Source organism: Stylophora pistillata, chromosome 11, assembly GCF_964205215.1.
Source record: "Stylophora pistillata chromosome 11, jaStyPist1.2, whole genome shotgun sequence".
Taxonomy (NCBI): Eukaryota; Metazoa; Cnidaria; class Anthozoa; order Scleractinia; family Pocilloporidae; genus Stylophora; species Stylophora pistillata.
In genome coordinates, this window is record NC_142529.1 from 24,856,534 (window position 1) to 24,877,499 (window position 20,966).

Here is a 20,966-nt window from a genome sequence, read left to right on the forward strand (position 1 = left end):
GTAGCGTCCTTGGAAGACGACATAGCCTAAGAATGCACCAACACGAGGTTAAGGATGAAATTCAAGAGAGCCCAACAGATTTGAAACTTCAGAACATGTCAAATCGTAATCCTAAATGTACGCGGTGTAGAAATCATGGTATTTTGTCGGATCTTCGCGGACATAAACATCAGTGTCGCTTCAAAGACTGTTCGTGTATGAACTGCCGAACTGTAGCTGAACGACAGCGTCTAACGGCCGCCAGGATTGCGCTTTTTCGTCAGCAGAAGGTGAACGAGGCAGATATGATCGTTAATTCGCCGGAATTAGAACAAATGGATGCGGGTCTATTGAATGAATGGATGAACGGTGAACGCGAACATCGAGATGGTAAGTTTTATGAACTACTACGTCCTTAACATCGATAATGCTAAGAGCTGGATTGCTTGCAAAGTACCCAAAGAGTAATATTTTATACCTCGTCCATATCGTTGTAGAAGCTGTTACGTTGTACCATAGGGGTTATTGTGCATTTGTCAGCGTCAGTTTGTGAAAAGAATCATTATTTCTTTTTACCACGTGTTGAAAACAGAAAAACAATTTTTCCTTATCCTTCTTGCCACACGACCTCAGTTGCTTGACAAATCGGTTTCGTTCTCGCACGATTCTTCGTATGTAACACTTCTGCCTCGAAAATAAATTTATTCTGGGTGAAATAACCAGAGTTTTGCTCATCACGGGGTCAATAATCATAGCGTTCGTAGAACGTGTCTTTTCTAAAGGACGTCGCCATTTTGATCATTCACAAACCGCAAATTTCCACCATGCGCTTGTCAAATTGGTAGGGCAAATAAGATTTCTTCTTTGGAAAAAAAGGGCTCTAAAATCTTTCCCCAAAACTGCCATTAAAAATTTCTCTACATCAAAGAGGTTCTTGGATCTCGGTTAATTACAATTAATATTTTTATGCAGAGATCTTTCTCGTACAGGGCTGAAACTTTCATTTTCATAAATGGAGTAGTTTTCTCGTACAATTTCACCAAGAGAAAAATTATTTTGTAATCTTGGAATCTGACGTTTTGTTAGTTTCAAGAATCGCCTACATCAATAAACTTTTATCACTAAACTTTTACGTTAGCCGAAAAAACGGTTCAGCATACATAAGATCTCGGAAATCGGCTCAGAAAAATTAGATTTCAGTTAAACTTTTGATGGTTGTACCGACGTACTTGGAGTTAATAATTTTGCATTTTTTAACCCTTATTCGCGTACAGTGCGCAAGGTATTCGTATTAAATTGAGGTTATGAAATCGACTTAAACCGTGAAAAGCACTCAATCTCCTAACGAAAGTTTAAGTCTTTTTGTTGAGATTTTCAAGATTCGACGGATGGATTTCTTTGAGCTTTGATATCCACTAAGTAAACTTTATTACAAATGGTATAATCGCCTCTCTGTTCTTTCAATTTCTACCGCCCTTCACGCGAAATTCAAAACAATACACTCATAATGCTTACGTCGGCATTATTCATTTTAAATCTGCCCTTCGTTTCTTCCGCTATCCGCAATGCGACATTGAAAAGAAACCGTTCCGCTGGGTAAAAAGCTAAAAACAATCGAACTGTTTTCACCAGATCAGGAATGTTCTTTTAATATGGAAAGACAATTGTTCTTATACATAGTAGTATCCTCAAAGGGTGTCTGCGAAGCCCAATTTGCCTTTCAATATACAAGTTGCCTTCTTCTTTTCAATAATAATTATTTCCTTTGCCTTCTTTTTGCGTTCAGTACCGCCTTCAACTGTAATCAGCTATTGAAAGGAACAGTATTCATTTCAAAAAGAGGAGTCTTTTGTTCGCAGCTATAAGCTAGAAACATGAGTAATGCAAAAAACAAAAAAAACAAAAAAAATCATAACAATACATGCGACTGGCCGCTAACTGATAGCGCGCTTCGTTGAGTTCGTGTAAATTTTTACTAGAAAATTTGAAGATGCTTTTCATTCAGCGGTTAAAAAGAGGAAACGTTGAGGTAAACAGGCTAGCACGTGGTCAGTGACACTTAAACGTCGCTCGCCGGAAAGCTTTTTAATCTTTTAATTTTCAATTTTGTTCATGTCGCAATCAGTAGCTATTGTTTCAAACTCCTTTATCGTATCACTGGGTAACGTCACATGTCACAGACAATGCCCTCGCATTCTTTTAGTTCCTAGAGAAAATAATCGTTATTGAACGTATTCAAGGTGTACCGGTTCTCTAGATTAAAATTTTGTTACTTAAATCTCTGTACTTTTCGCTTGCCGAAGCCGTGAGAAACTTTCCAAAGCAAACTTTTAAATGACTTAAGCGTCACAAACCTTCAATGCGCTCATAGATAACCTGCTAATCTATTCGGGACGCTTTTTGGAAACCATGTGGTTTAGAGATCGTCACAGAAATTCAATGTCGGGTAAGCTTTCGCACAAAAACAGTTGTTTTGGTTTATTCAAAAGTACTTCTTTGAGATACGATGAATATATGAAGTTCATATATTTTGAACTGCGGTTATAGATACGTAAGATGCACGATCCCTGCAGTAGAGAGCGCTATTTATGCAATAGCGAAAATCAGACCTGAAAAATATTCAGGCCTGTACGGGATTCGAACCACTTACGTCTGCGATACTAGTGCAGCGCTCTACCAATTGAGCTAACGAGCCAACTGGGAGCAGGCTTGTGACTTTACGGCCTGCTCCCAGTTGGCTTGTTAGCTCAATTGGTAGAGCGCTGCACTAGTATCGCAGAGGTCAGTGGTTCGAATCCCGTACAGGCCTGATTTTTTTCAGGTTTGATTTTCGCTATTGCATAAATAGCGCTCTCTACTGCGAGGATCGTGCATCATACGTACTTCTTTGAATTAATTAACGAGAACTGGAGAACATCGAGAACGATTTTTTAGTATGAAGGACAGGATCTGTTAAAAAAAAAAAAAAAAAAAAAAAAACTATGATTCGCCTTCTTTTACAATGATTATTCTTTAAACAGAAACAAAAGCTGTGGTCGTTCCATTTTTGTTGTTTAATTAAAGAAAATTTTCTCTCGCAATTCTCAAGATGTTTCGAAATTTTTCACGGTTTATCGAAATTTTACCTAAAAGTTCTTTATGGCTTTTGTTGGATAAGCAAGTTGAAGCTCTCGATCATTCTGGTCCTGCTTGTACGTTCATAGATAGATACGTTGGTAGTAATTGTCGTTTGAATTAATAAGGAAACGAAAGATTGCCGCCGCTTCAAGGTTTACAAATTTTGAAAAATCTCAGCCAGACAATGGCGGTCTTTTTTGCATTGCTGTAAAAAAATTGGTCTTAAGCAATGGAAAATGCTTCCGAACGAACTAAGAAACAAATCAAATAGAGCAGGAAGGTCTTTTAGCTGGCAGTGTTCGATTTGTTCCTACGAAGGGCTAACGTTCGAAACGTCAGCTTTTACATTATCAACTCGGTTTGTAAGACATTGGTTTGTGAGATCGTGCGTCTTGAATACGTATAGGTCATATATACCAGAAGTCAGATTTTATTCTTGGTTACGTTTGAATCATTGAAGCAATAATTCGCTAATGAAAGGTTTACACGCTTTCAATTTATTTGTGGGGGCATAAAATAAAGCACGGCCGCGTGTTTGATTCAAACTTTCAAAGATTAGAAATCATGAAATCTTCAGCTTTATTTTCTCGGAAACCATCACGCCGATTTTCTGAGCTAATCTAAAATTGTCGCATTCAAAACTTGGAATAATCCATCAGCAAAAGTGAAGGGTTTTTTTCGTAATTTAAAAGTTTGACGAAAACGGGGTTCACCGTTCCATTGTGTCATGCACAGCTGGGATCTTCCCTGAAATTGAATGACTTTTCTTGCCCTGTTCAGTCAAAAGATTTAGACGTGGTTTCAAGGCAACGTTTTGTACAAATTTTTAATAATTTAGTCGCTTTATAAGATAAATTCTTTAGTATTGATATTTAATTTTTAGCGTGTGCATGTACTATGCTGATGAGGTTGAAGTACTCTCCATAAATTTGAATTTCACCAAGCAGCACCAACCATAATGTGAAAAGAAAACGTGCTCTGAGTTTAGGTTTCTGTGCGTGACACTCAGAAATTCGCGTGAGCTCGACAAGTTTGATTGTTCTTTGTTCACCCTTGCCGGCTCAGATTTCTAAGTTGTTCTGGAGAAATTTAACTCTCTGTGGTTTCCTACATCATTTAGGATTGTTAAAACGTAAACACAGCGGCGGACGAGATGCCAGTAGTAGCAACAGCCCAGAAAGTTCTGACAGTGATTACGGCAGTGGTATGGCCTCAGCCTCTAAGAGACCTCATGTGGAGTCCACCTTGACACTTCCTACGGTTATTCCATCCCCAACGGATATCCTAACAAAGGCGTTTCCCGGTCTATCATCCACGGTACTTGAGCACGTGTTGAAAGGCTGTAATGGCAACGTTCTTCAAGCCATCGAAGTAATCGTGCAGTACAACGCGACCAAACCACAGACAAAAGGTTTTCTTGGTCAGTCGAATATACCAGAGCCTCAACCTCCAAACGAAGTCAACCCGCAAGCTCCACCACCACTTTCTTCCCAGGCCCCTCGCGTTACCCATCCGTCATCAGGTTCCGTTCCACCGCTGTTCAAATTTAACTACGTAAATGGACAATATCGTTATCTAATGCCGCCATCTTTGATACCTCTTACGTCATATATGTTCCCTTCCGCCAACGGCGTCAGACTTCCGTTTCCACAGTTTCCGGTCGACGTCCGGAATCAACAATTCAACCCGGTTGAAGGCGCACTGGAAGCGGAAGAAAGTGCGAATAGCAACACCAACCCAATCAGCACTTACACTTCCGGTGTATGCAAAGGTTGTGGTCAAGAGACAAGTTACGATGACAATTTATGCGCAAATTGCTCGGTTTCTTTCAATCGAAAGTAAGCATCAATTCACATTTTCATCATTATCTTTATTTGTCAGAGATTTTTTAAATAGCATTTTTCGTAATTATTAATCGAATTTCTAAGGAGATGAAGTAACATTTTTCAATGAGATTAAATATTGCAATGTGGAAATTTTCACCGTAAAACTATTGTTTGGAACTCTATTTTTATTGTAAAGCATGCTTCAGCATTGTATTGTTTATTTCCAAATTTTGCTTGGATATCCGCAACGAATTTCAAATTTTAAAATTTTCTTGCATACGATAAGTGCGTTTTCTTATGTTAATGTTTTTAAAACGAATAACTTTAAAGTATAAATTTGCTTTAATTTTTCGTATATTTGGATGCGAATTTCTGACTCAAATATTGTTGCGCGGTAGAATAAAATTTGTTAAGGAGTATCTTGTGCGAAATGCGCGATTGTATTTGTAAACTTTCCCGGCAAGCTAGCACTATTTAAGAAAAAAAAAAAAAAGAATCAATAAACATGAAGGAAAACATATGTTTTGGCTTAAATGCCATTGTTTGGTCAAGACAAAAGTTGTGACACCTTTTACAAGTCATTAACTTTTTCTCGCTCTTACCTGAAGTTTTGTTTTGAAAAAAGTTATGGCGTTCTGTAAGTTAGCCTTGATATTGGTTTAGGAGTTTATCGCAACACTTTTCTAGTATAGTGACATTTTCCCAAAAACAACAAAAAACACAATTAAGGCTCTTGAATTTTGATTATTTCTTTTAAACTACATTACAGTGTTTTTCATAATTTGCATCATAAGTTAAATTTTGTACAAAATTCGATCTTTCAGCCACTACTAGGAAAGAAGCTTATTGGCTACTAATCCAAGATCAGGGTGGTAATTCCCTTTTCTTCCTCCAACAAATTATTTGTCAAGTTATTGGGAGAATTCAGTGCTTAATCGAGAAAACACTCTCTAGCTCACTAAACTGCTGTTCTTGACTTTGTAAAGAGAACCTCTATTCTTGTCACTTCCATTCGAAAGACACAAGGATTATGGCATACGCTGTTATTTACTGTGTCTTAGTAAGTTGTTTGTCTTATTGTGCTAGACACTTACTGGCTATTTACATGATGTTCGAATTCTAAATTCGCGTGGGAACTGGAAACTGGAGACCATTCTCGTCCGAGACAGAGAACAAAATCAAGCAAAGACTGGAAACGAGACCAGACTTGTCCTAGTTAGCTTTAAATCCAAATAAATAATCTTGTCGCTAATAAGGAGTCTAGCATGGAATCTGATTTTGAGCCAACTGAATCAAATCGTAAACTCGGGTCCTGCGAAGGAAAAAAAGATCAAAAGTTCAGACGCTTTCAAAAAGTGAAAACCGATAAGAGATCGGTATTTTAATACATGGCATTATAGTTCACCACTAAATTTTCTCCGATTCTTATTGGTTTAAGTTGATCACGTGACACGACAGTGTTCATCCGTGGAGAGAAACACTAACAGCCCATAGTGCCCATCCGCGGTCAATACCCGGATAGATAGTATACATCCGTGTTAGGTAGATCGGAAAAACAGTGACTTCTCAATTCTGACAGGTATAACGTATTATTTAGCCAATGTACGGTTGCGAATTATTGACATTTGTGAAAGGCCGTACGCATGAATAAATATTTGATTGATCTGCATTTAGTGGGTTTTGACTGTTTTTCAACTGGCGCGCGGAAGAAAAGTTAGTGGTGAACAATAAAGACAATAGAGTGTTTATGTCTCGGAACTATCGGTCTGATAGTAATTTGTTTTAAGAACATAAAATTTCTGCGGGGCAACTATCAGCCGATAGTTCCGAGACAGAAGCACTCTACTGTTTAAATAGTCCTTGAAGTTTAAGAGTAGTTGGTCCAAACCGTGAGCACAGAAAATTAGGGGCCAATGTAACAAAAACTTTGGGAGAAATAACATGATCTGATATAGTTGCTTTTTAAAGGTTTTCTTACGAGTGGGAGTACGAAACGACATCAAATGGAGAAGGCTAATGTAAAAAAAAAGGATAAAAAAAATTTAAGTCAGCCTACGAGCTCGAGAGCCCATTCAGCCGGAGCCTTTCCCAGTTTCTGAAGTGACTATAAAAATAACCACCCACCCTTCCCCCCTTCCCTTCTCATAGATGGGATGCCAGTCTATGATAGGTAACTTTCCAGCAGTTATCAGGTTTATCTAACATTTTGCCTAAACCCTTTCCGCTCTTGGGTGGAGAGATGCATTTTGATAGTTTGATAAAGGGCCTAGCGACTAAGGCGAGATCTCAGTTCCCTACTTATCTCACCTGTAATTCAGATAAGAGTCACGGATAACTTTCACCATGTATGCGGCTGCTTCTCTCTCGCTCTGTGCTGGGCTGAATCTTGCTCTGATATAAACCACAAAACAAATAATAAATGAAAACATCAGTTGAGTCCAACATAAATTTATAATACACAAACATAGGACACAGGACTACAGACACTCAAATACCTACTTTATGAGCATAATTCCAAAAGCTATTTATCTAACGAATAAATATCTCCTAATGATCAAAAAATACGGTGAAATAAAGAGCCTTCACGTTCATCATTTGTCACCTGAGTCTCTTGAGTGTTTCCCCCCGGAAACATGGCAGACCAGTATCCAACATCAGTGCAACAAGGGAAACGATTGCTTCTTGGTAAGGCCTGATGGGGGAGGGGAGAAAGGATAGTCAACACTTGGATCAAATCAACAACAACTATATAACACCAGAAATGAAGACAAAATGAGTGTGAATCATTTTTCTGTGTAAGTTAGACTCACCTGACTGAAAGGTAGGCTTTCACACACAAATCCATGAACCACCTGAAACCAGTTGTAGCAACATTAGGGTAGTATTAGAGGTAACGTTTGAGCTTGGCTATCTAAAGTTCTCACAGTCGCTCAGAGCCCGAGCCAGTTACCTTACCTAAATGAAGGCGACTCCATTGTTCCTCCCATTATCATCACCATTTCATGCGACAGTTTCATATCAGGCTCAAAACCAAGGTTGCCTCCGGGGGACGATTCAAACATGAAACCAAAATCTGTTTGGGTTACAAAGGACAGAATAATTGAGATAAAGCTATCAAAATAAACGGGAGAAGCCCAAAAAGAACGGAGAAGGTAGGGGATGAGAAGAATTACCCCAGAATTCAAACGACAAACTTGAAAAAGGTTCAACATCTTTCGCAAAATGCCAATCTGCTTTACATTCCGTGTCACAAACAAAAATTTGAGAGTAGTCTGAGAACAAGGCAGGCCTCTGTAGCTTACCCCAGAATTCAAACGACAAACTTGAAAAAGGCACAACATCTTTTGCGAGATGCCAATATGCTTTACATTTCGTGTCACAAACAAATATTAGAGTTTATTCTGAGAAGAAGGCAGACTTCTCTAGCTTACCTATATGAATAATATGACCAGCCCTGTTCAGCATTAGGTTACCGTTATGTCTGTCCTTTATCTGTAACAGGAAACTCACGATGGAGTATGCAGCCATGCTCTTGATAAAATTGGCTCGGGCCTAAAAGGAAAAAAATAAAGTTTAAAACAAGAAATGTACAGATGTCCAACAAGTAAAAGACCTTCATGTAGATAAGTCAACAAATAGAAACTTCGAGTTGAGAGTGAACGTAATTAAAACTTTTAACGAAGCCTACAAATCAAGCGCATCTCTTAAACCCTTGAATTCATAAATGAAATAACAGCAAGAATTCCCGACCACTATAGGGGCGCCAAGAAGATTTGATGAGAGCGGCTAAACTTTACAGCATGCCTCCAATACTTTGAAGATTGTCGCGAATATTCAAACACTGGCCGTGACAAAATCTTTCTGATAGCTACATCATATCCATAGGACGACAACATCACTCAATATATTGAAAAACTAGTACTGAAAGTACTAAAATATAAAATTTGTTTCATAATCAGAATAATAGTATTTGCCGAATTTTTAAATAACACATATTCTAATGTGCCAGTGAAATGCAGTAGCCTAACAATCTTTATAGAAATAGATATTCTTAAGTAACATAGAGTCGTATTAACCGAGAAGTAGTGGGGCTAAGGATGGAGACAATAAAATGGCTGCCAAATGACGAAAAAAATAACAATAATAAAAAATAAAATATTCAGACCTGCTGAAAAGCTGACGTGCTTTCATCACCATAAGTCTTCTGATAGTACTCGTACAAGTCCACCTCGGTTTGACGGCCAAGTTGGTCGCGTGACTTGGAGTCTGGCACACATTCAATAACACCATTCTGAAACGGAAAATGATCAAAACTATTATCAACAAACGTTTAAATTAAATTCTTATAATTTGATCGTATGGTAGGAGACCAAAAAACATGTTGTTTGAAGCAATGAAGGTAACAGTGGTTGGGGATTCGGTTTATGGGAGAGAGTTTTCCAAGGTAAAAGATCTATCAGTTCAAGAATTCCTTACCCCTGGGGCAGTTGCCACGACTCTGTATGGCTTCAGATATACATCTAATCCAACTTGCTCAAAGATGTTTTTAAAAAGCGATATTACCTGTAGTGCCAGCATGTCCTGAGAAAAAAAAATTTGAAAAAGAAAAAAAAAAAAAAAAGAAACTCGGCAAATGATGCTAATTGATACGGGAATAGCTAGCAAACCACAAACCGAAAAGTACGATTGCTGAAAGACAATCTGCAAAGCGTATCTTACCTGTCTGACGTCATCACCAACTTTAAATATAGCAGCCTGCCAGTAGATCTTTTTTTCTGCCTCGTCTTCACTATCCGAGGACGAAAAATCTACGAAGTTTTCAAAAAAAGGTAAGATAACAGCGTTTTCGTAAATTTTCAAATCATAATGCCGCATTGCATTGTTATAAGATTTACTAAAGTTATCCATGTTAGCTCATTTTGGTGAAATAATGGTCGAACTATCGTTAAATCCCTTTCTTCTTAAATTAAAGAAAGCTGCTATAAACTTATGACAGTATTTGTGAACATTCCGGTTCTTGTTGTTACCTTTGGACGAGTTCATGGTCTCTAATTCTTGAATTCCACAGTGTTTGACCTTAAACCTCGCAAGGAATGGGGCCTTGGCTGCACTCTGCATTGGTGTTCCTGACTTGTGATCGATATCTAGCACCAGGGCCTCTGGGTTGCTTGGCAAATACACGCCTTCTTGGGCCTGGATCTTACTAAGCGCTTCGAGACAAGCTTGTTTCCGTTCTGGACCTTTGGGGTACGGTCTGCGGTGTACATTGGAAAGAAGCGAGAGTGGGATTCATACATTTCTTACAAGTGAAAAAAAAAAATGTCCACTTAAAATTACGGTGTTAAGCTAGTATCGTAAGAACTGCAGTCGGAGAGACGGACCAGAAACCATTTTGTGGCCTGGTTTTTAAAATCTCAGAACTTCTAAGATTTTCAAAGCCTGGCCACAAAATGAAAAATAAAAATTTTATCAATATATTCAGACACTTGAAGCGTTTGAATCTATTGATAACATTTTCTCTAAAAGCCATCCTCGATCTCGAAAGTAGATTTTTGTTTCCATTTTACTGCAGTTCAAAACATTAAATCAGTTTCGTAAACATAAATCTTAATTTTCTCTCTCTCCAAGCGACACACAACCCTATAGTTCACCAGCTCCCCACGCCAACGACCCAGTTAGCAAGGGCATCGTACCAAAATCAGGTAATTCGATCGATAGCGTGCGAGAAATTCCATATTTTTAGCGCGCTAGTACGAACGTTTCTTTGCATTCGGTAAAATTAAAAGGCTTTGAGCAACGCAAGATGGCAAGAGGTCTGTCAGGTGTCTCAATATTAGTGCCAGACCCCCAGAAAACCTCTCCCGACTCGTCTCCAATCCTCTCTCGGGCGGTAAGACATGCGTCCTGCGACGCTAATATTCAATGCCTGCTTGCAGGCTACAAAATTAACTCTATCGATTCTTTTCGTGCTTCTTTGATCCTTTTCATTTCAAGGTCGCATAATTAATTCTCCTTGCAGTCTACCATACAATTCTGACAAGGTTAATTCAGAGAATTTGTTATTGGATCAACTAATAATCTCCCAAATGATTTCTTTCTTTATTCTCATCACTTTTCTGCTTGACATTGTATTCATATTGTAAGGAGATATTCTGTCTTGATCACTCATGGGAGTTAAAGGGTTAATGGTATTCACAGGCTTGTAATTCCCTTGGAAGATTATCGTATTACCTTATAGTTCCAGATATAGCAGTAACCTTGTCGAAGAAGTCAAATTCTCGCTTGTAGAAATCAAGCGCTGTTCCTGAGAGCGACTTTGTGATCCTTTCAATTAAGTTTTCTAGATGAGCGCCAATTTCTGAATCTTTGTGAAGGGCCTCTTCATCAGTAAAGACGTTGGTTTTCATATTCCAAATCAGCTGATAAAAAATATTGAAAGACAAAGATCTAAAGTAAGCTCTAAATTACGTAAGACGATAGTGAAATCGTTCATTCTTGTCCAAGCTTGTAGGAAGTTTGCTTCAATTTGCTGTCAAACGTATCATTTGAGACATTTGAGAAACATCCATATGCAACATAAAAACAAATTGCAAAGCTCAGAACACGTCACAGAGAAACTAGCAGAAGTGCCTTTTGCCGGCTGGAATGCTACTCCATCACAGGCTACCCTTGCCATTTCATTAGATTTCGCCGACGAGTTTTCCAGAACCTATTTAAACTCTTTTGTGGCGGGTGAGAACCCGGACTCCTCGATCTGGAGTTGAGCGCAATGGCCTCCTTCGTACTAGTGTCTACAACACAAATAACCACATATTTTGCTTTACCTGATGAGCGAGAAGTTGCGAATGTTTCGCGGCCCACATGATGTATTCACTAACAAATCCCAGTGCGTCATAGCGAGTGGCTTGCACCAGCTGAGGAATGTACAACAATATGGCATCCGGCGGGAAAGACTGTAACACACGGAAGGCATACTGTGCTGTCAGGGGGTGGAGTGGGTACTGTTGTGAGAAGTAAGCCATGGCCTGCACAGGGGGGATGGCTGACCAACACAGAATGTGCGTGAGCTCAGGAATATCGGCCTTGATATTCTTCTCAGTGATAAGATACTAAAACCAAGAAAGACAGGGTAACCTTTAAGGCAGGTTAAACAGGCTTTAAACACACGTACGAGCACAAACTCGAAACTGTTCTTGTACTTGTTTTCAACCATTGCTTTCACTTCCCAGACTCAAGGATATGAATCAGATTTAATTCCCTAAAGTAAATTGTAATAACAACTGATAGAAACTAGCATAAGCAGAAGCTATGGACGGTTTGTCCCAAAATTGAGATTTCACTAACAAGGATAATGTAAAACGATATTTCAACATTCAAGTTGACCCCTAAACGTGTAAAAATCGAAAAAAAAAGGTACCCAACTATCTATCGCGACAGAATAAAACAATTGACCTCACCAACGGCATCATGCACAGTTTTGATATAAATTTCATCGGAGGCTTTTCACAGGCAAGAAAGCTTGTTATCCTGTTGTGAGCTTCGTCTCACCTGTAAAGCTTCAGGTAGTTCAGCTACTGCTGTGGGATGTATTCGGACCAAGCGACTGACTTCTTTGTGTACTGCAGAAACTTCTTTGAACCTTAGAAACAGAGAGAAAGATGTGACTTGGACCACTTTGAAACCCTAGCGTCAATCATTCAACCCTCCATCTCTTTGGATGAAATCTTTGAGTTTGACATTTAGACAAAAGCTGTGGAGCAGTGATACTGTTTATTATTCTCTCCAGGTAATTCTAACTTTTTAGTTTGTGATTCAAACCTTGGCGCAGCGCAGGGACTGCTGGGATCCTATCTCTGTCCCATCCTATCCCCTATCCCAGCAGCCCTTGCGCTTATGAGTGGAATTCCACCCATTTCCGCTAGTCTCGGAAGAGTATTGTGTTACTCTCGATTCTATGCAAATTTGGAGTGTATGACGTTGAAATGTCAACGAATCATGTAGCGAGTTTGGTGAGCGACATTTGAATGTATGCTACACAACACTCATTCAAAATTTCAAGTTTCACCGTTGAACATGACTCCATCATCAAAGCGTGCGCGTGTGAGCCTTGTCGCCGCTGAAATGGTGCTATTAGAGAAGATCTTTTAACTGAAAGCCACTGTACAGAACTTTCGTGTTATTATGGTAATGTTTATTACATTATGCAAGGTTGTTCTTGCAAAAATCCAACGAACTTATCACTTGCGAAAAAAAGACTTCAAAATGTACCTTGCTGGTAGAAACACGGCAATGTCTGGTGAGATGTGCCACGCCAGCCTCACAAGGTCTCTCCAGATCCTCTCCGTAAAGACTGTCTGATTTGCCCAGTTCACCAGTGATTCTATCCCGGTAAAGTTCAGCTCTGGACGAGCAATAGGGTTATGCCAAGTCGACAGCCGTTCAATCTCTCGACGAATCAGTGCTAGAATCAGATTTCGTCGCTTTAAATAATCTTTCAAGACATGTTGTCCGCCTGTAGCCTCTTTCCCGGTAGAACCTCCTGTGGCTGAGCGCCGAGACGAAAGACTGCTGGACAGCGGTATTGTGTTCATCCATCGATTACCCTGGAAACACATAGCAACGAACCATGTTAAAAAAAAAAAAACTGCAAACGTTTGCATCCTAACTCTGGTCTTACTCTTTGCTCCTAAAGTTTAATTCTTATTTCTTGTGCATTTAACCAGTAACGCTTGAGGGTTTATCTTGGGGAAAGCTTAACGTTCAATTCAAAATATGACTTCGGGAAGGCATTGACAGAGCAAGACAACGTTGTGACAATTTTCTAACTTAAGTTGGATCTAAGTTGTAGAACATAACCTCAAAACCATTGTCTGCTTTAGCCTGTTACAGGCTTTCTATAAGTTAAAAGGAGCGCGATCGTAAACAGCACGATAGCTGTAGCGAACCGAAAAATAAAGAGAAGCTCTTTTTTTTTTTTCGCTCCCCAGCGAATATCGCACCGTCGCGCTCCGTTTTTCCCTTTTTCGGTTTTTTTTCTCCGTTTTACGCCTGGGGCAGGCCGCTTCCGCGTTGCAAAACGTAAAACAAGACACAAACAAAAAGCCAACACAAATTGTCAAAAACAACAAAATAAAACAAAACAAAACAAATTAAATCAAAATCACAAAAAAAGAACAAAGAAAGAAAAAAGAAAAGCATAGATGTGCGTCCGACGGAGCAAATAATGCATCACCATCTCTTCCATAAAAAGCGCATAAGAGCCTCGTCTTGATCCTTGAACCTGTTGCAACGTTGTTTAGCGATTAGCAATCAGCTGATGAAGCGTTACTTAACAGCTTACGGCGGCAACAAAGATTCAGAACGAAACGATTAGCTGGTTAGTTGTATGTTTCTGAGAGAGAAACGCTTTGAAACGGGAGTAGTGCGCGTGGACCGCGCGAGGAATTGTTCACGCAAGTTACTTGCGTGGACCTCGACCTAGAGTTGTACCAAACTCTTCACAATTTCACAAGGCAAAGAAAATGGGAATAGAGAGTCAGACACTGTAAGTCTTTTGCTTCGTGCCGTTTGATATAACTGTAATTTTGTAAGAGTTCAGCACTGTATAACCATGTCTCATACATCCAATATGAAAATAACCAAAATCAGACCAAAAAAAAAAAAAAAAAAACACAAACAAACAAACTGGAAAAATAAAATAAAATACATGCGAAAGAAATTAGTCTTTCAAGTAAACATAAAGATCAAGTCTGATGATGGGTCGCTTCCTAGTATCATTAGAATTACTTGCATATAAGACCCTCGGTAAAATGACCCACTTGCGCTTTAGGTCTCCTAAGGATCATTAAACTTACCAGCATATAAGTATCTGAGTCAGATAGGCCACTAGTGTAACGGGACCTCCCTGGCGATAGTTAAACGTACCTACAGATAAGCCTCTAACCCAGATGGGCCACAAGTGTACTGGAACACCCCTTGGGGATCGTTAAACGTACCTGCAGACAAGGCCCTAAACCAGATGGGCCACGAATGGACCGGGACCCCCTTGAGGATCGTTACACATACCTGCAGAAAGGGCCCTAAGCCGGATGATCCACTTGTGTATTGAGATCCAGCTGAGGAGCCATGCGTCAAAAGCTGGCTAGTGTCTACAGGCGCTGCCACCATAAAGTACTTCATGTATTTTTTGTCGGAAAGCATGGCCTGCCAGAATTTTATCAACACCTGAATGTCTTCCCGCAGCTCTACATCCTTGCTAACTGGCCACATTGGGTCAACGCTGTACACAGTGATAACAGAGAAAAGGATAAGAGGATGGGGCAAGTGAATTAACGTAGAAGCTTTCTATATTTTTTTCAAATTCGTTAGCAAACATCTGTGTTACTGTCAAACTCAAGACACTATGAACACCAACACCAGTATATAGTCCACATTACAATTCAAAGGAGACATCACGAGATGTAAGCAAACACTAAAGTAGTAGTAAGTAAAGTCTGTTTACGAGCCTAGTGGCCCATTAGGCCGGTGCTTAACTCCGGTTTCTGTAGCATGAAGCGACTAGGAGTATTTCTACTCCCCACTGGATGGGATGCCAGTCCATCGCAGGGTTACCCCCAGCATTAAATTGCCGGTACCCATTTATACAACTGGGTGAAGAGAGGCACTGTGAGAGTAAAGTGTCTTGCCTAAGAACACAACACAATGTCCCGGCCGGGGCTCGAACCCAGACCACTCGACTCGGAGTCGAGCCACCATGAGGCCACCGCGCCTCCACAAGCAAACACTAAAAGCACGGACTAATTCATAAACAGCGAAGATTTCTCTCGTCTGATTGGGTTGTTTTTTCTATACAAACACATTCTCGAACTATGTCCTGCGTTGATGTTTTTCCGAGTTTCACAAAAATTGAGAGATCGTAGAGTTCTCGAGCTCAAAATTTCAATGGCTTGAGCGACACAATTAAATGAAAGAAATGATAATTTCATCCGAGGAAGAGATTCCTAAAATACACGATATTCGCCGGTAAGCTAAAATTGTCTACATTGCAGAAAGGAAGCCTAGCTCCCAACATGTGGTTTCGTAGCTCAGATTGTAGTGGCGCCCGAAGGGTATCTGGGTTAGAATCTCATCGGAGCCTGGATTTTTTCTGCAATTTACTTTAAGTGCGACTTAACTGCGAAGATATTTTTTTGTATGTCCCTGATTCAAAGTATATCATATCGCGAGCTAAAACATTGACACAAAATATGACGACTTAGTTCTAGCTTGGTAACGATTAAGTTTCACCGACTTTGTCGTTAGTCGAATCTTACGAAACTGCCAAACCCTCCGCTAGTACCAACTGTACCTGAAATAATCCAAGGCATTGCTGTAGATCCTCTCCCTAATAACATTCTTCATAATCGAGTTTGACAAGAAGTCTCCCTGTAGAATGGACAGTCCCAGGTGAAGTAACCTGAACCTAGCTCTAAGGGCGACAATGTGCCGGGACACAAAGTTCTTCCTTTGAACAGACAGAGGAAGGCAACGCTGTAGCATAGTAGCAAATATCTCCACCTACAGCCGGTACAATTGAAAGAAAAAGCACATTCTTAAGTAAAAGTTTGTCTTAACGCTTTCACTCCCAAGATCTCACAGGTAAATTTCCTTGTTGTCTGCTATACAACTGTTATGACGTTACTTCGGAGCAATTGGTTTTGGATCAATTTTAATTCCCTAATCGATATTTTTCTTTATTTTCGTCACTTTTCTGCTTGATATTTTATTGATATTGTGAGGAGAAATTATGTTTTGGTCACTCAAGGAAGTTAAAAGATTAAATGGAAGAATGAGAGAATGTTGAAAGCGAAATAATCGGCTCGTGCTAAAAATGGCAGCCTCCCAATAAGGCAGGCGCCAGCCAGCCAGTTAGGTAAATTATCCTTTCCTCATATGTAACTTCGCTGAGCGATCGTGTTTTTCTTGTTTCTCGAGTTTATCGATGAAATTATTTCTGCAAAATAATATGGCGGACTTTTTCCCAGTACAGAATGAGACACAAATACTCCTAAGCTCCAATAAGACCAGAAAAAAGCAAAGTTTAAAAGAATATAAACAATGTAACTGTGCTGGAGCTGTTTTACAAAACGTTTGGGTCCCTCACCTGGTCACGACTGTAATACTTGATCACTTCAAACCGACGAACAAAGAAATTGATCCAAATGTCGTGTGGAGCCACATTAGGGGGGGAGGGTGGGGATCTGTTGTCAGAAAACGCTGCTAATGGACTCTCGGTCAGCTGGTCTGCTGCAAATAAACCGATCCGTCGACAAACCGTCCATTGCCATGCGGCGCTGATTTTACTTAACATCTGGAAATGCATGAAAGTTTTCGTTATGGGAAATGTTACAACCTTCTAGGAAATATCAGTCATTCTAATGTTTGGTTCATACATGTGGTAATTGAGTATTTAAATCTACCAAAAAACAAAAGTAACAAAATCTTACAGGAAGTTCCAGATCTTGTCTTGCCCCCATGATCCACTCCCAACACGACACAGCCGTTGACAAGGAGAGCTCAGTGAACAGATCAGCTGGACACCAACATAGATTATGAAGCAGTTGACGATTAACAGCTGAGGGAATAAAAAAAGAACCAATTATATTATAACAACAAACACTTTAAGGTTTTCGGGGGCACAAGATTTTCTTTCTAGATACTCTCTCGGTTCGCTCGCTCGCGCGCGCACGAACCGGCGTATATTTAGCACCGAAAATCATTCTAGCCATCGAATCTTTCCTTTACCAAATTTGGCCTAGACCTACCCTGAAATTCCCTTAGTTTAGCTTTACCGCTCTCGCGCAAGGAAGGTTTCCTAAGATTCGTGCGGTATACTGCAAGCCGTAAATCGCACCACCGTTTTTCTGGAAACAAGATTTTCTTTCTAGACTCCCTCAGTTCGCTCGCTCGCTCGCGCACGAACCGACGCATATTTAGCACCGAAAATCATTCTAGCCATCAAGTCTTTCCTTCACCAGAGTTCGCCTGGTCTTACCCCGAAATTCCCTTAGATTAGCTTTACCGCTCTCACACACGGAAGGATTCATAAGCTTCGCGCGATATACTGCAGGTCGTAAATAAAATTACTCGTTTTCGTGGGCTTGGTATTACTTTACTGATTTCTTGCGAGTTCTGCTTCAGTTACGAGCTAACTGTTTAGGGCGTTTTTCGATTGAGTGTCGTAAAGCCAAAACCAAAGTAATGACAACAGCCAACCAGAAGAAAGGAAAATACCTTGAAGAGCCAATGAGAACTCAGAGTGAAAACAAGCAAACCGCCAAAAGCGCGGGAAAACGCAGGCGATCAAGTGGCATCTGATTGGTTTAGAGGACAAACCCAATGCAGTCCCGGAGTACTTTCGACACTCAATTAAAAATTGCTCAAACTACAAATATACACAACTACTTCAACTAAGAAAGAGAGATTATGACTGCAGTACCATTTGAAGTCACAAGAAACGCAGATGCTCTGAACATGGCGGCTACAAAAGCATCTTCCGTTCCTGATTTCGCTTCCTCTAACTGCTTGTTTAACATGGCGGACAATTTCTCATTCACATCTTTATTGTTAGATATCTGACTGGCCAGTAGTTCCCTTATACCAGAAATCTACAGAAAACGATAACCAATAAAAGAACGTGCAAAGTAGTGTTTCCTATCATTTATCCTTAACTGTGCTTAACCAAGGGGCAAAGCGAAGCAAATCCAGAATGCACCGATTAATAACGCAACAATTAATATTGGGAATTTGACGTACCTAATTCTGTAAGCTTTAAGTACGAGAGTAAAGGTAGGTAGGTGAAGTTTGAACCCAAACCAAGTGGCCTATCCAACCGGAGCGAATAGGGATATTACTACCCTCCCCCCCCACCACTTCATCGCAAGGCTTACTACCTCCCCCCCCACCACTTCATCTCAGGGCTTACTACCCCCCTCCCCCCCCCCAACACTTCATTGCAAGGCTACTCGCAGCATTTCATCTAGCTTTCCTGACAGTACCAAATTCTTCTCCTGGTCCCTGTTGTTTGAAGGTTAGATAACGCTATGTGGATCTTTATCCGGTAGATAGCGCAGTACGTATTACTATCACTTATCCGCTGGATAGCGACTGATTTAGCCGTCGGATAGCACTATCTCCCCTTTATACAACTGGGCCCTGATGAAGAGAAGCACTGTGAGAAAAAAGAGTTTGCCGTAATTTCCGGCCGTTTACCCGCACGGCCGATTACCCGCACCGGCCGATTATTGCATACGGCGAAAAAAAAAGTCAAGAGATTACCCGTACGGGTGGATAAACCGCACCTTAAAACGGCTCTAGAATTCATAACTTTTCATACTTGACAGAATGCGAATTCGTGGCCACATTTTGTGTTATAAAATAACCAAAGTTAAGCGCGCACTCTGATTGGTCAATTTAGCGTTCCCCATTTGCCCATGGGTGTACGCTGCTGACGTGAGCAAATGCAAAGACTATTTTTCCGCGCGCGCTTGTATTTTCTGGTCACGTAAGATTTGTTAAATAAAAGGGAACTCTTTAGCTACAATGTATCAATGTTATGTTATAAAACAAATGGTAAACACCACAGCGTACACTATTGAGTTATGGATGCACTTGGGAGGTTTGCTAAGCACTCAAGAAGCCAGAGTCGCTCTCGGCTATCGCCTCGCGCGACTCTTACGCTTCTTTCGTGCTTAGCAACCTCCCGCGTGCATCCATAACTCAATGGTGTACGTTGTGGTGTTTACCATTTGTTAATGAGCAATCGTTCAGCGCCATGTTGATTTGTTGATTTATCAAAAAAAAAAACAAAAAAAAAACCGATATCTCCAGTTCTCCTGGACCTAACAAGTCCCTTAAAAGGGGAAAATTCTCTTCAGCTCAAGCTCGTTTTGGCTGGAAATTTGTTACTGATGCGCCGGATATCCGTGGATTATTTTTGTCACAATCAAGGTTTTGTTTACGTCTCGATGAAAATTTGTTCGTCACGCAACTAATTGTGCGTGAAATAAACTCGAGTCGGCAAGTTTTCGTGTCACTTTGTGGCAGTCTTAATACAATAAAATTCATTTGAGAAGTGGAAACACAGGTAGGTGAGAACTTTTTTCAATTCAACTGCTAGTAGATTTCAAAATTGTCACATAACCCGCACCTTCCCATTACCCGCAGTGGCGCGTGTTAAAGGCAAAATCAACAGATTACCCGCGGGTAAACGGCCGGAAATTACGGTACCCAAGACCAAAACACAATGACCGGGCCACCTCTCGTACCGGAATCCAGCACACCAACCAATAGGCTCGATTTTTGCAACATGCACGCCTTTGAGATAGGGGCTTCATCGTATAAGTTTATATACTGGTCAAAATCTGCCATATTTACCTCTCCCAGATATCTGCTCCTCAGAGTCAGTCCAGACACCACTTGTGAAGTGTCTTGTTTCACACAGTTCGGTCGTTTCTCAAGGAGCACGTGACTAACCGCTACAGAGGAAGGGTTGAGTCCAGCAAACTGCAAGACATTCTCTGAAGCAAGAGACAAACCAGCGTGGTGGGACCCTCCCTCAGATGCATTTCCCAGCTCCATGATGTAATCCTAAAAAAGAGAATAAGCTCAATATAGGAAAGGCAGCGGTCAAACGTCTGCGCATGTTCCTAGATGGCGTGCTCGCAGACTGTCAGAACCGAGTTGTCTCACACAAGTTTATTACAAACAACTTTACTGTCCTTATCCTATTGCGCACGGTGCTTTCAACACTTTGCCGGGGACTTTGGCTAAACTGCACTGAGCAGTTTAATAATTTGAGGATAATTTTTTGCAGATGCCTCCAAAATCGGAATCAACGTCAGACCACAACACCGGGAGCTACGTTCCCTACTCTTTGCGATAAGTGTGTGGGTTCTATAAATTCCCATATTAACCAGTGAAGAAGATGCAGGAGACGGGGCCCACGGTTTTTCTTCCTTATCCGTGAAGACTAGAATTTCTAACCCAGATGCCATAGCAAAGGCA

General features: G+C 40.4%; 2 protein-coding genes across 2 annotated transcripts in view; one reads left to right on the plus strand and one right to left on the minus strand.

The window, feature by feature from the left end:
* The first annotated feature begins 17 nt into the window (after positions 1-17).
* LOC111339871 (doublesex- and mab-3-related transcription factor A2) lies at positions 18-4,954 on the plus strand. The gene is made up of 2 exons (XM_022946598.2): positions 18-369; positions 4,217-4,954. Exons 1-2 carry the CDS (start codon positions 33-35, stop codon positions 4,936-4,938), a joined length of 1,059 nt encoding a protein of 352 aa, XP_022802333.2. The 5' UTR covers positions 18-32; the 3' UTR covers positions 4,939-4,954.
* A 692-nt stretch (positions 4,955-5,646) lies between these two features.
* LOC111339864 (phosphatidylinositol 4-kinase alpha) overlaps positions 5,647-20,966 on the minus strand; it is a 31,861-nt gene continuing 16,541 nt past the window's right edge. Inside the window, exons 17-36 of the mRNA XM_022946589.2 lie at positions 20,337-20,549; positions 18,400-18,568; positions 17,408-17,535; positions 17,065-17,271; positions 16,270-16,478; positions 14,988-15,201; positions 13,191-13,525; positions 12,471-12,561; positions 11,747-12,031; positions 11,154-11,341; positions 9,950-10,176; positions 9,642-9,730; positions 9,399-9,503; positions 9,088-9,213; positions 8,354-8,474; positions 7,878-7,995; positions 7,733-7,774; positions 7,525-7,614; positions 7,230-7,313; positions 5,647-6,234 (exon numbers count right to left, since the gene is read on the minus strand). Coding sequence (XP_022802324.2) covers positions 6,183-6,234; positions 7,230-7,313; positions 7,525-7,614; positions 7,733-7,774; positions 7,878-7,995; positions 8,354-8,474; positions 9,088-9,213; positions 9,399-9,503; positions 9,642-9,730; positions 9,950-10,176; positions 11,154-11,341; positions 11,747-12,031; positions 12,471-12,561; positions 13,191-13,525; positions 14,988-15,201; positions 16,270-16,478; positions 17,065-17,271; positions 17,408-17,535; positions 18,400-18,568; positions 20,337-20,549 — 3,093 coding nt within the window. The 3' untranslated portion in view covers positions 5,647-6,182. The remainder of the gene's footprint in view (positions 6,235-7,229; positions 7,314-7,524; positions 7,615-7,732; positions 7,775-7,877; positions 7,996-8,353; positions 8,475-9,087; positions 9,214-9,398; positions 9,504-9,641; positions 9,731-9,949; positions 10,177-11,153; positions 11,342-11,746; positions 12,032-12,470; positions 12,562-13,190; positions 13,526-14,987; positions 15,202-16,269; positions 16,479-17,064; positions 17,272-17,407; positions 17,536-18,399; positions 18,569-20,336; positions 20,550-20,966) is intronic.

What these genes read in the sequence shown, in the direction of transcription:
- LOC111339871 (XM_022946598.2), top strand. Translation starts at nt 33, where the DNA reads ATGCACCAACACGAGGTTAAGGATGAAATTCAAGAGAGCCCAACAGAT. An exon ending in TGAACGCGAACATCGAGATG is followed by an intron (nt 370 to 4,216) that starts GTAAGTTTTATG and finishes TACATCATTTAG; the next exon opens with GATTGTTAAAACGTAAACAC.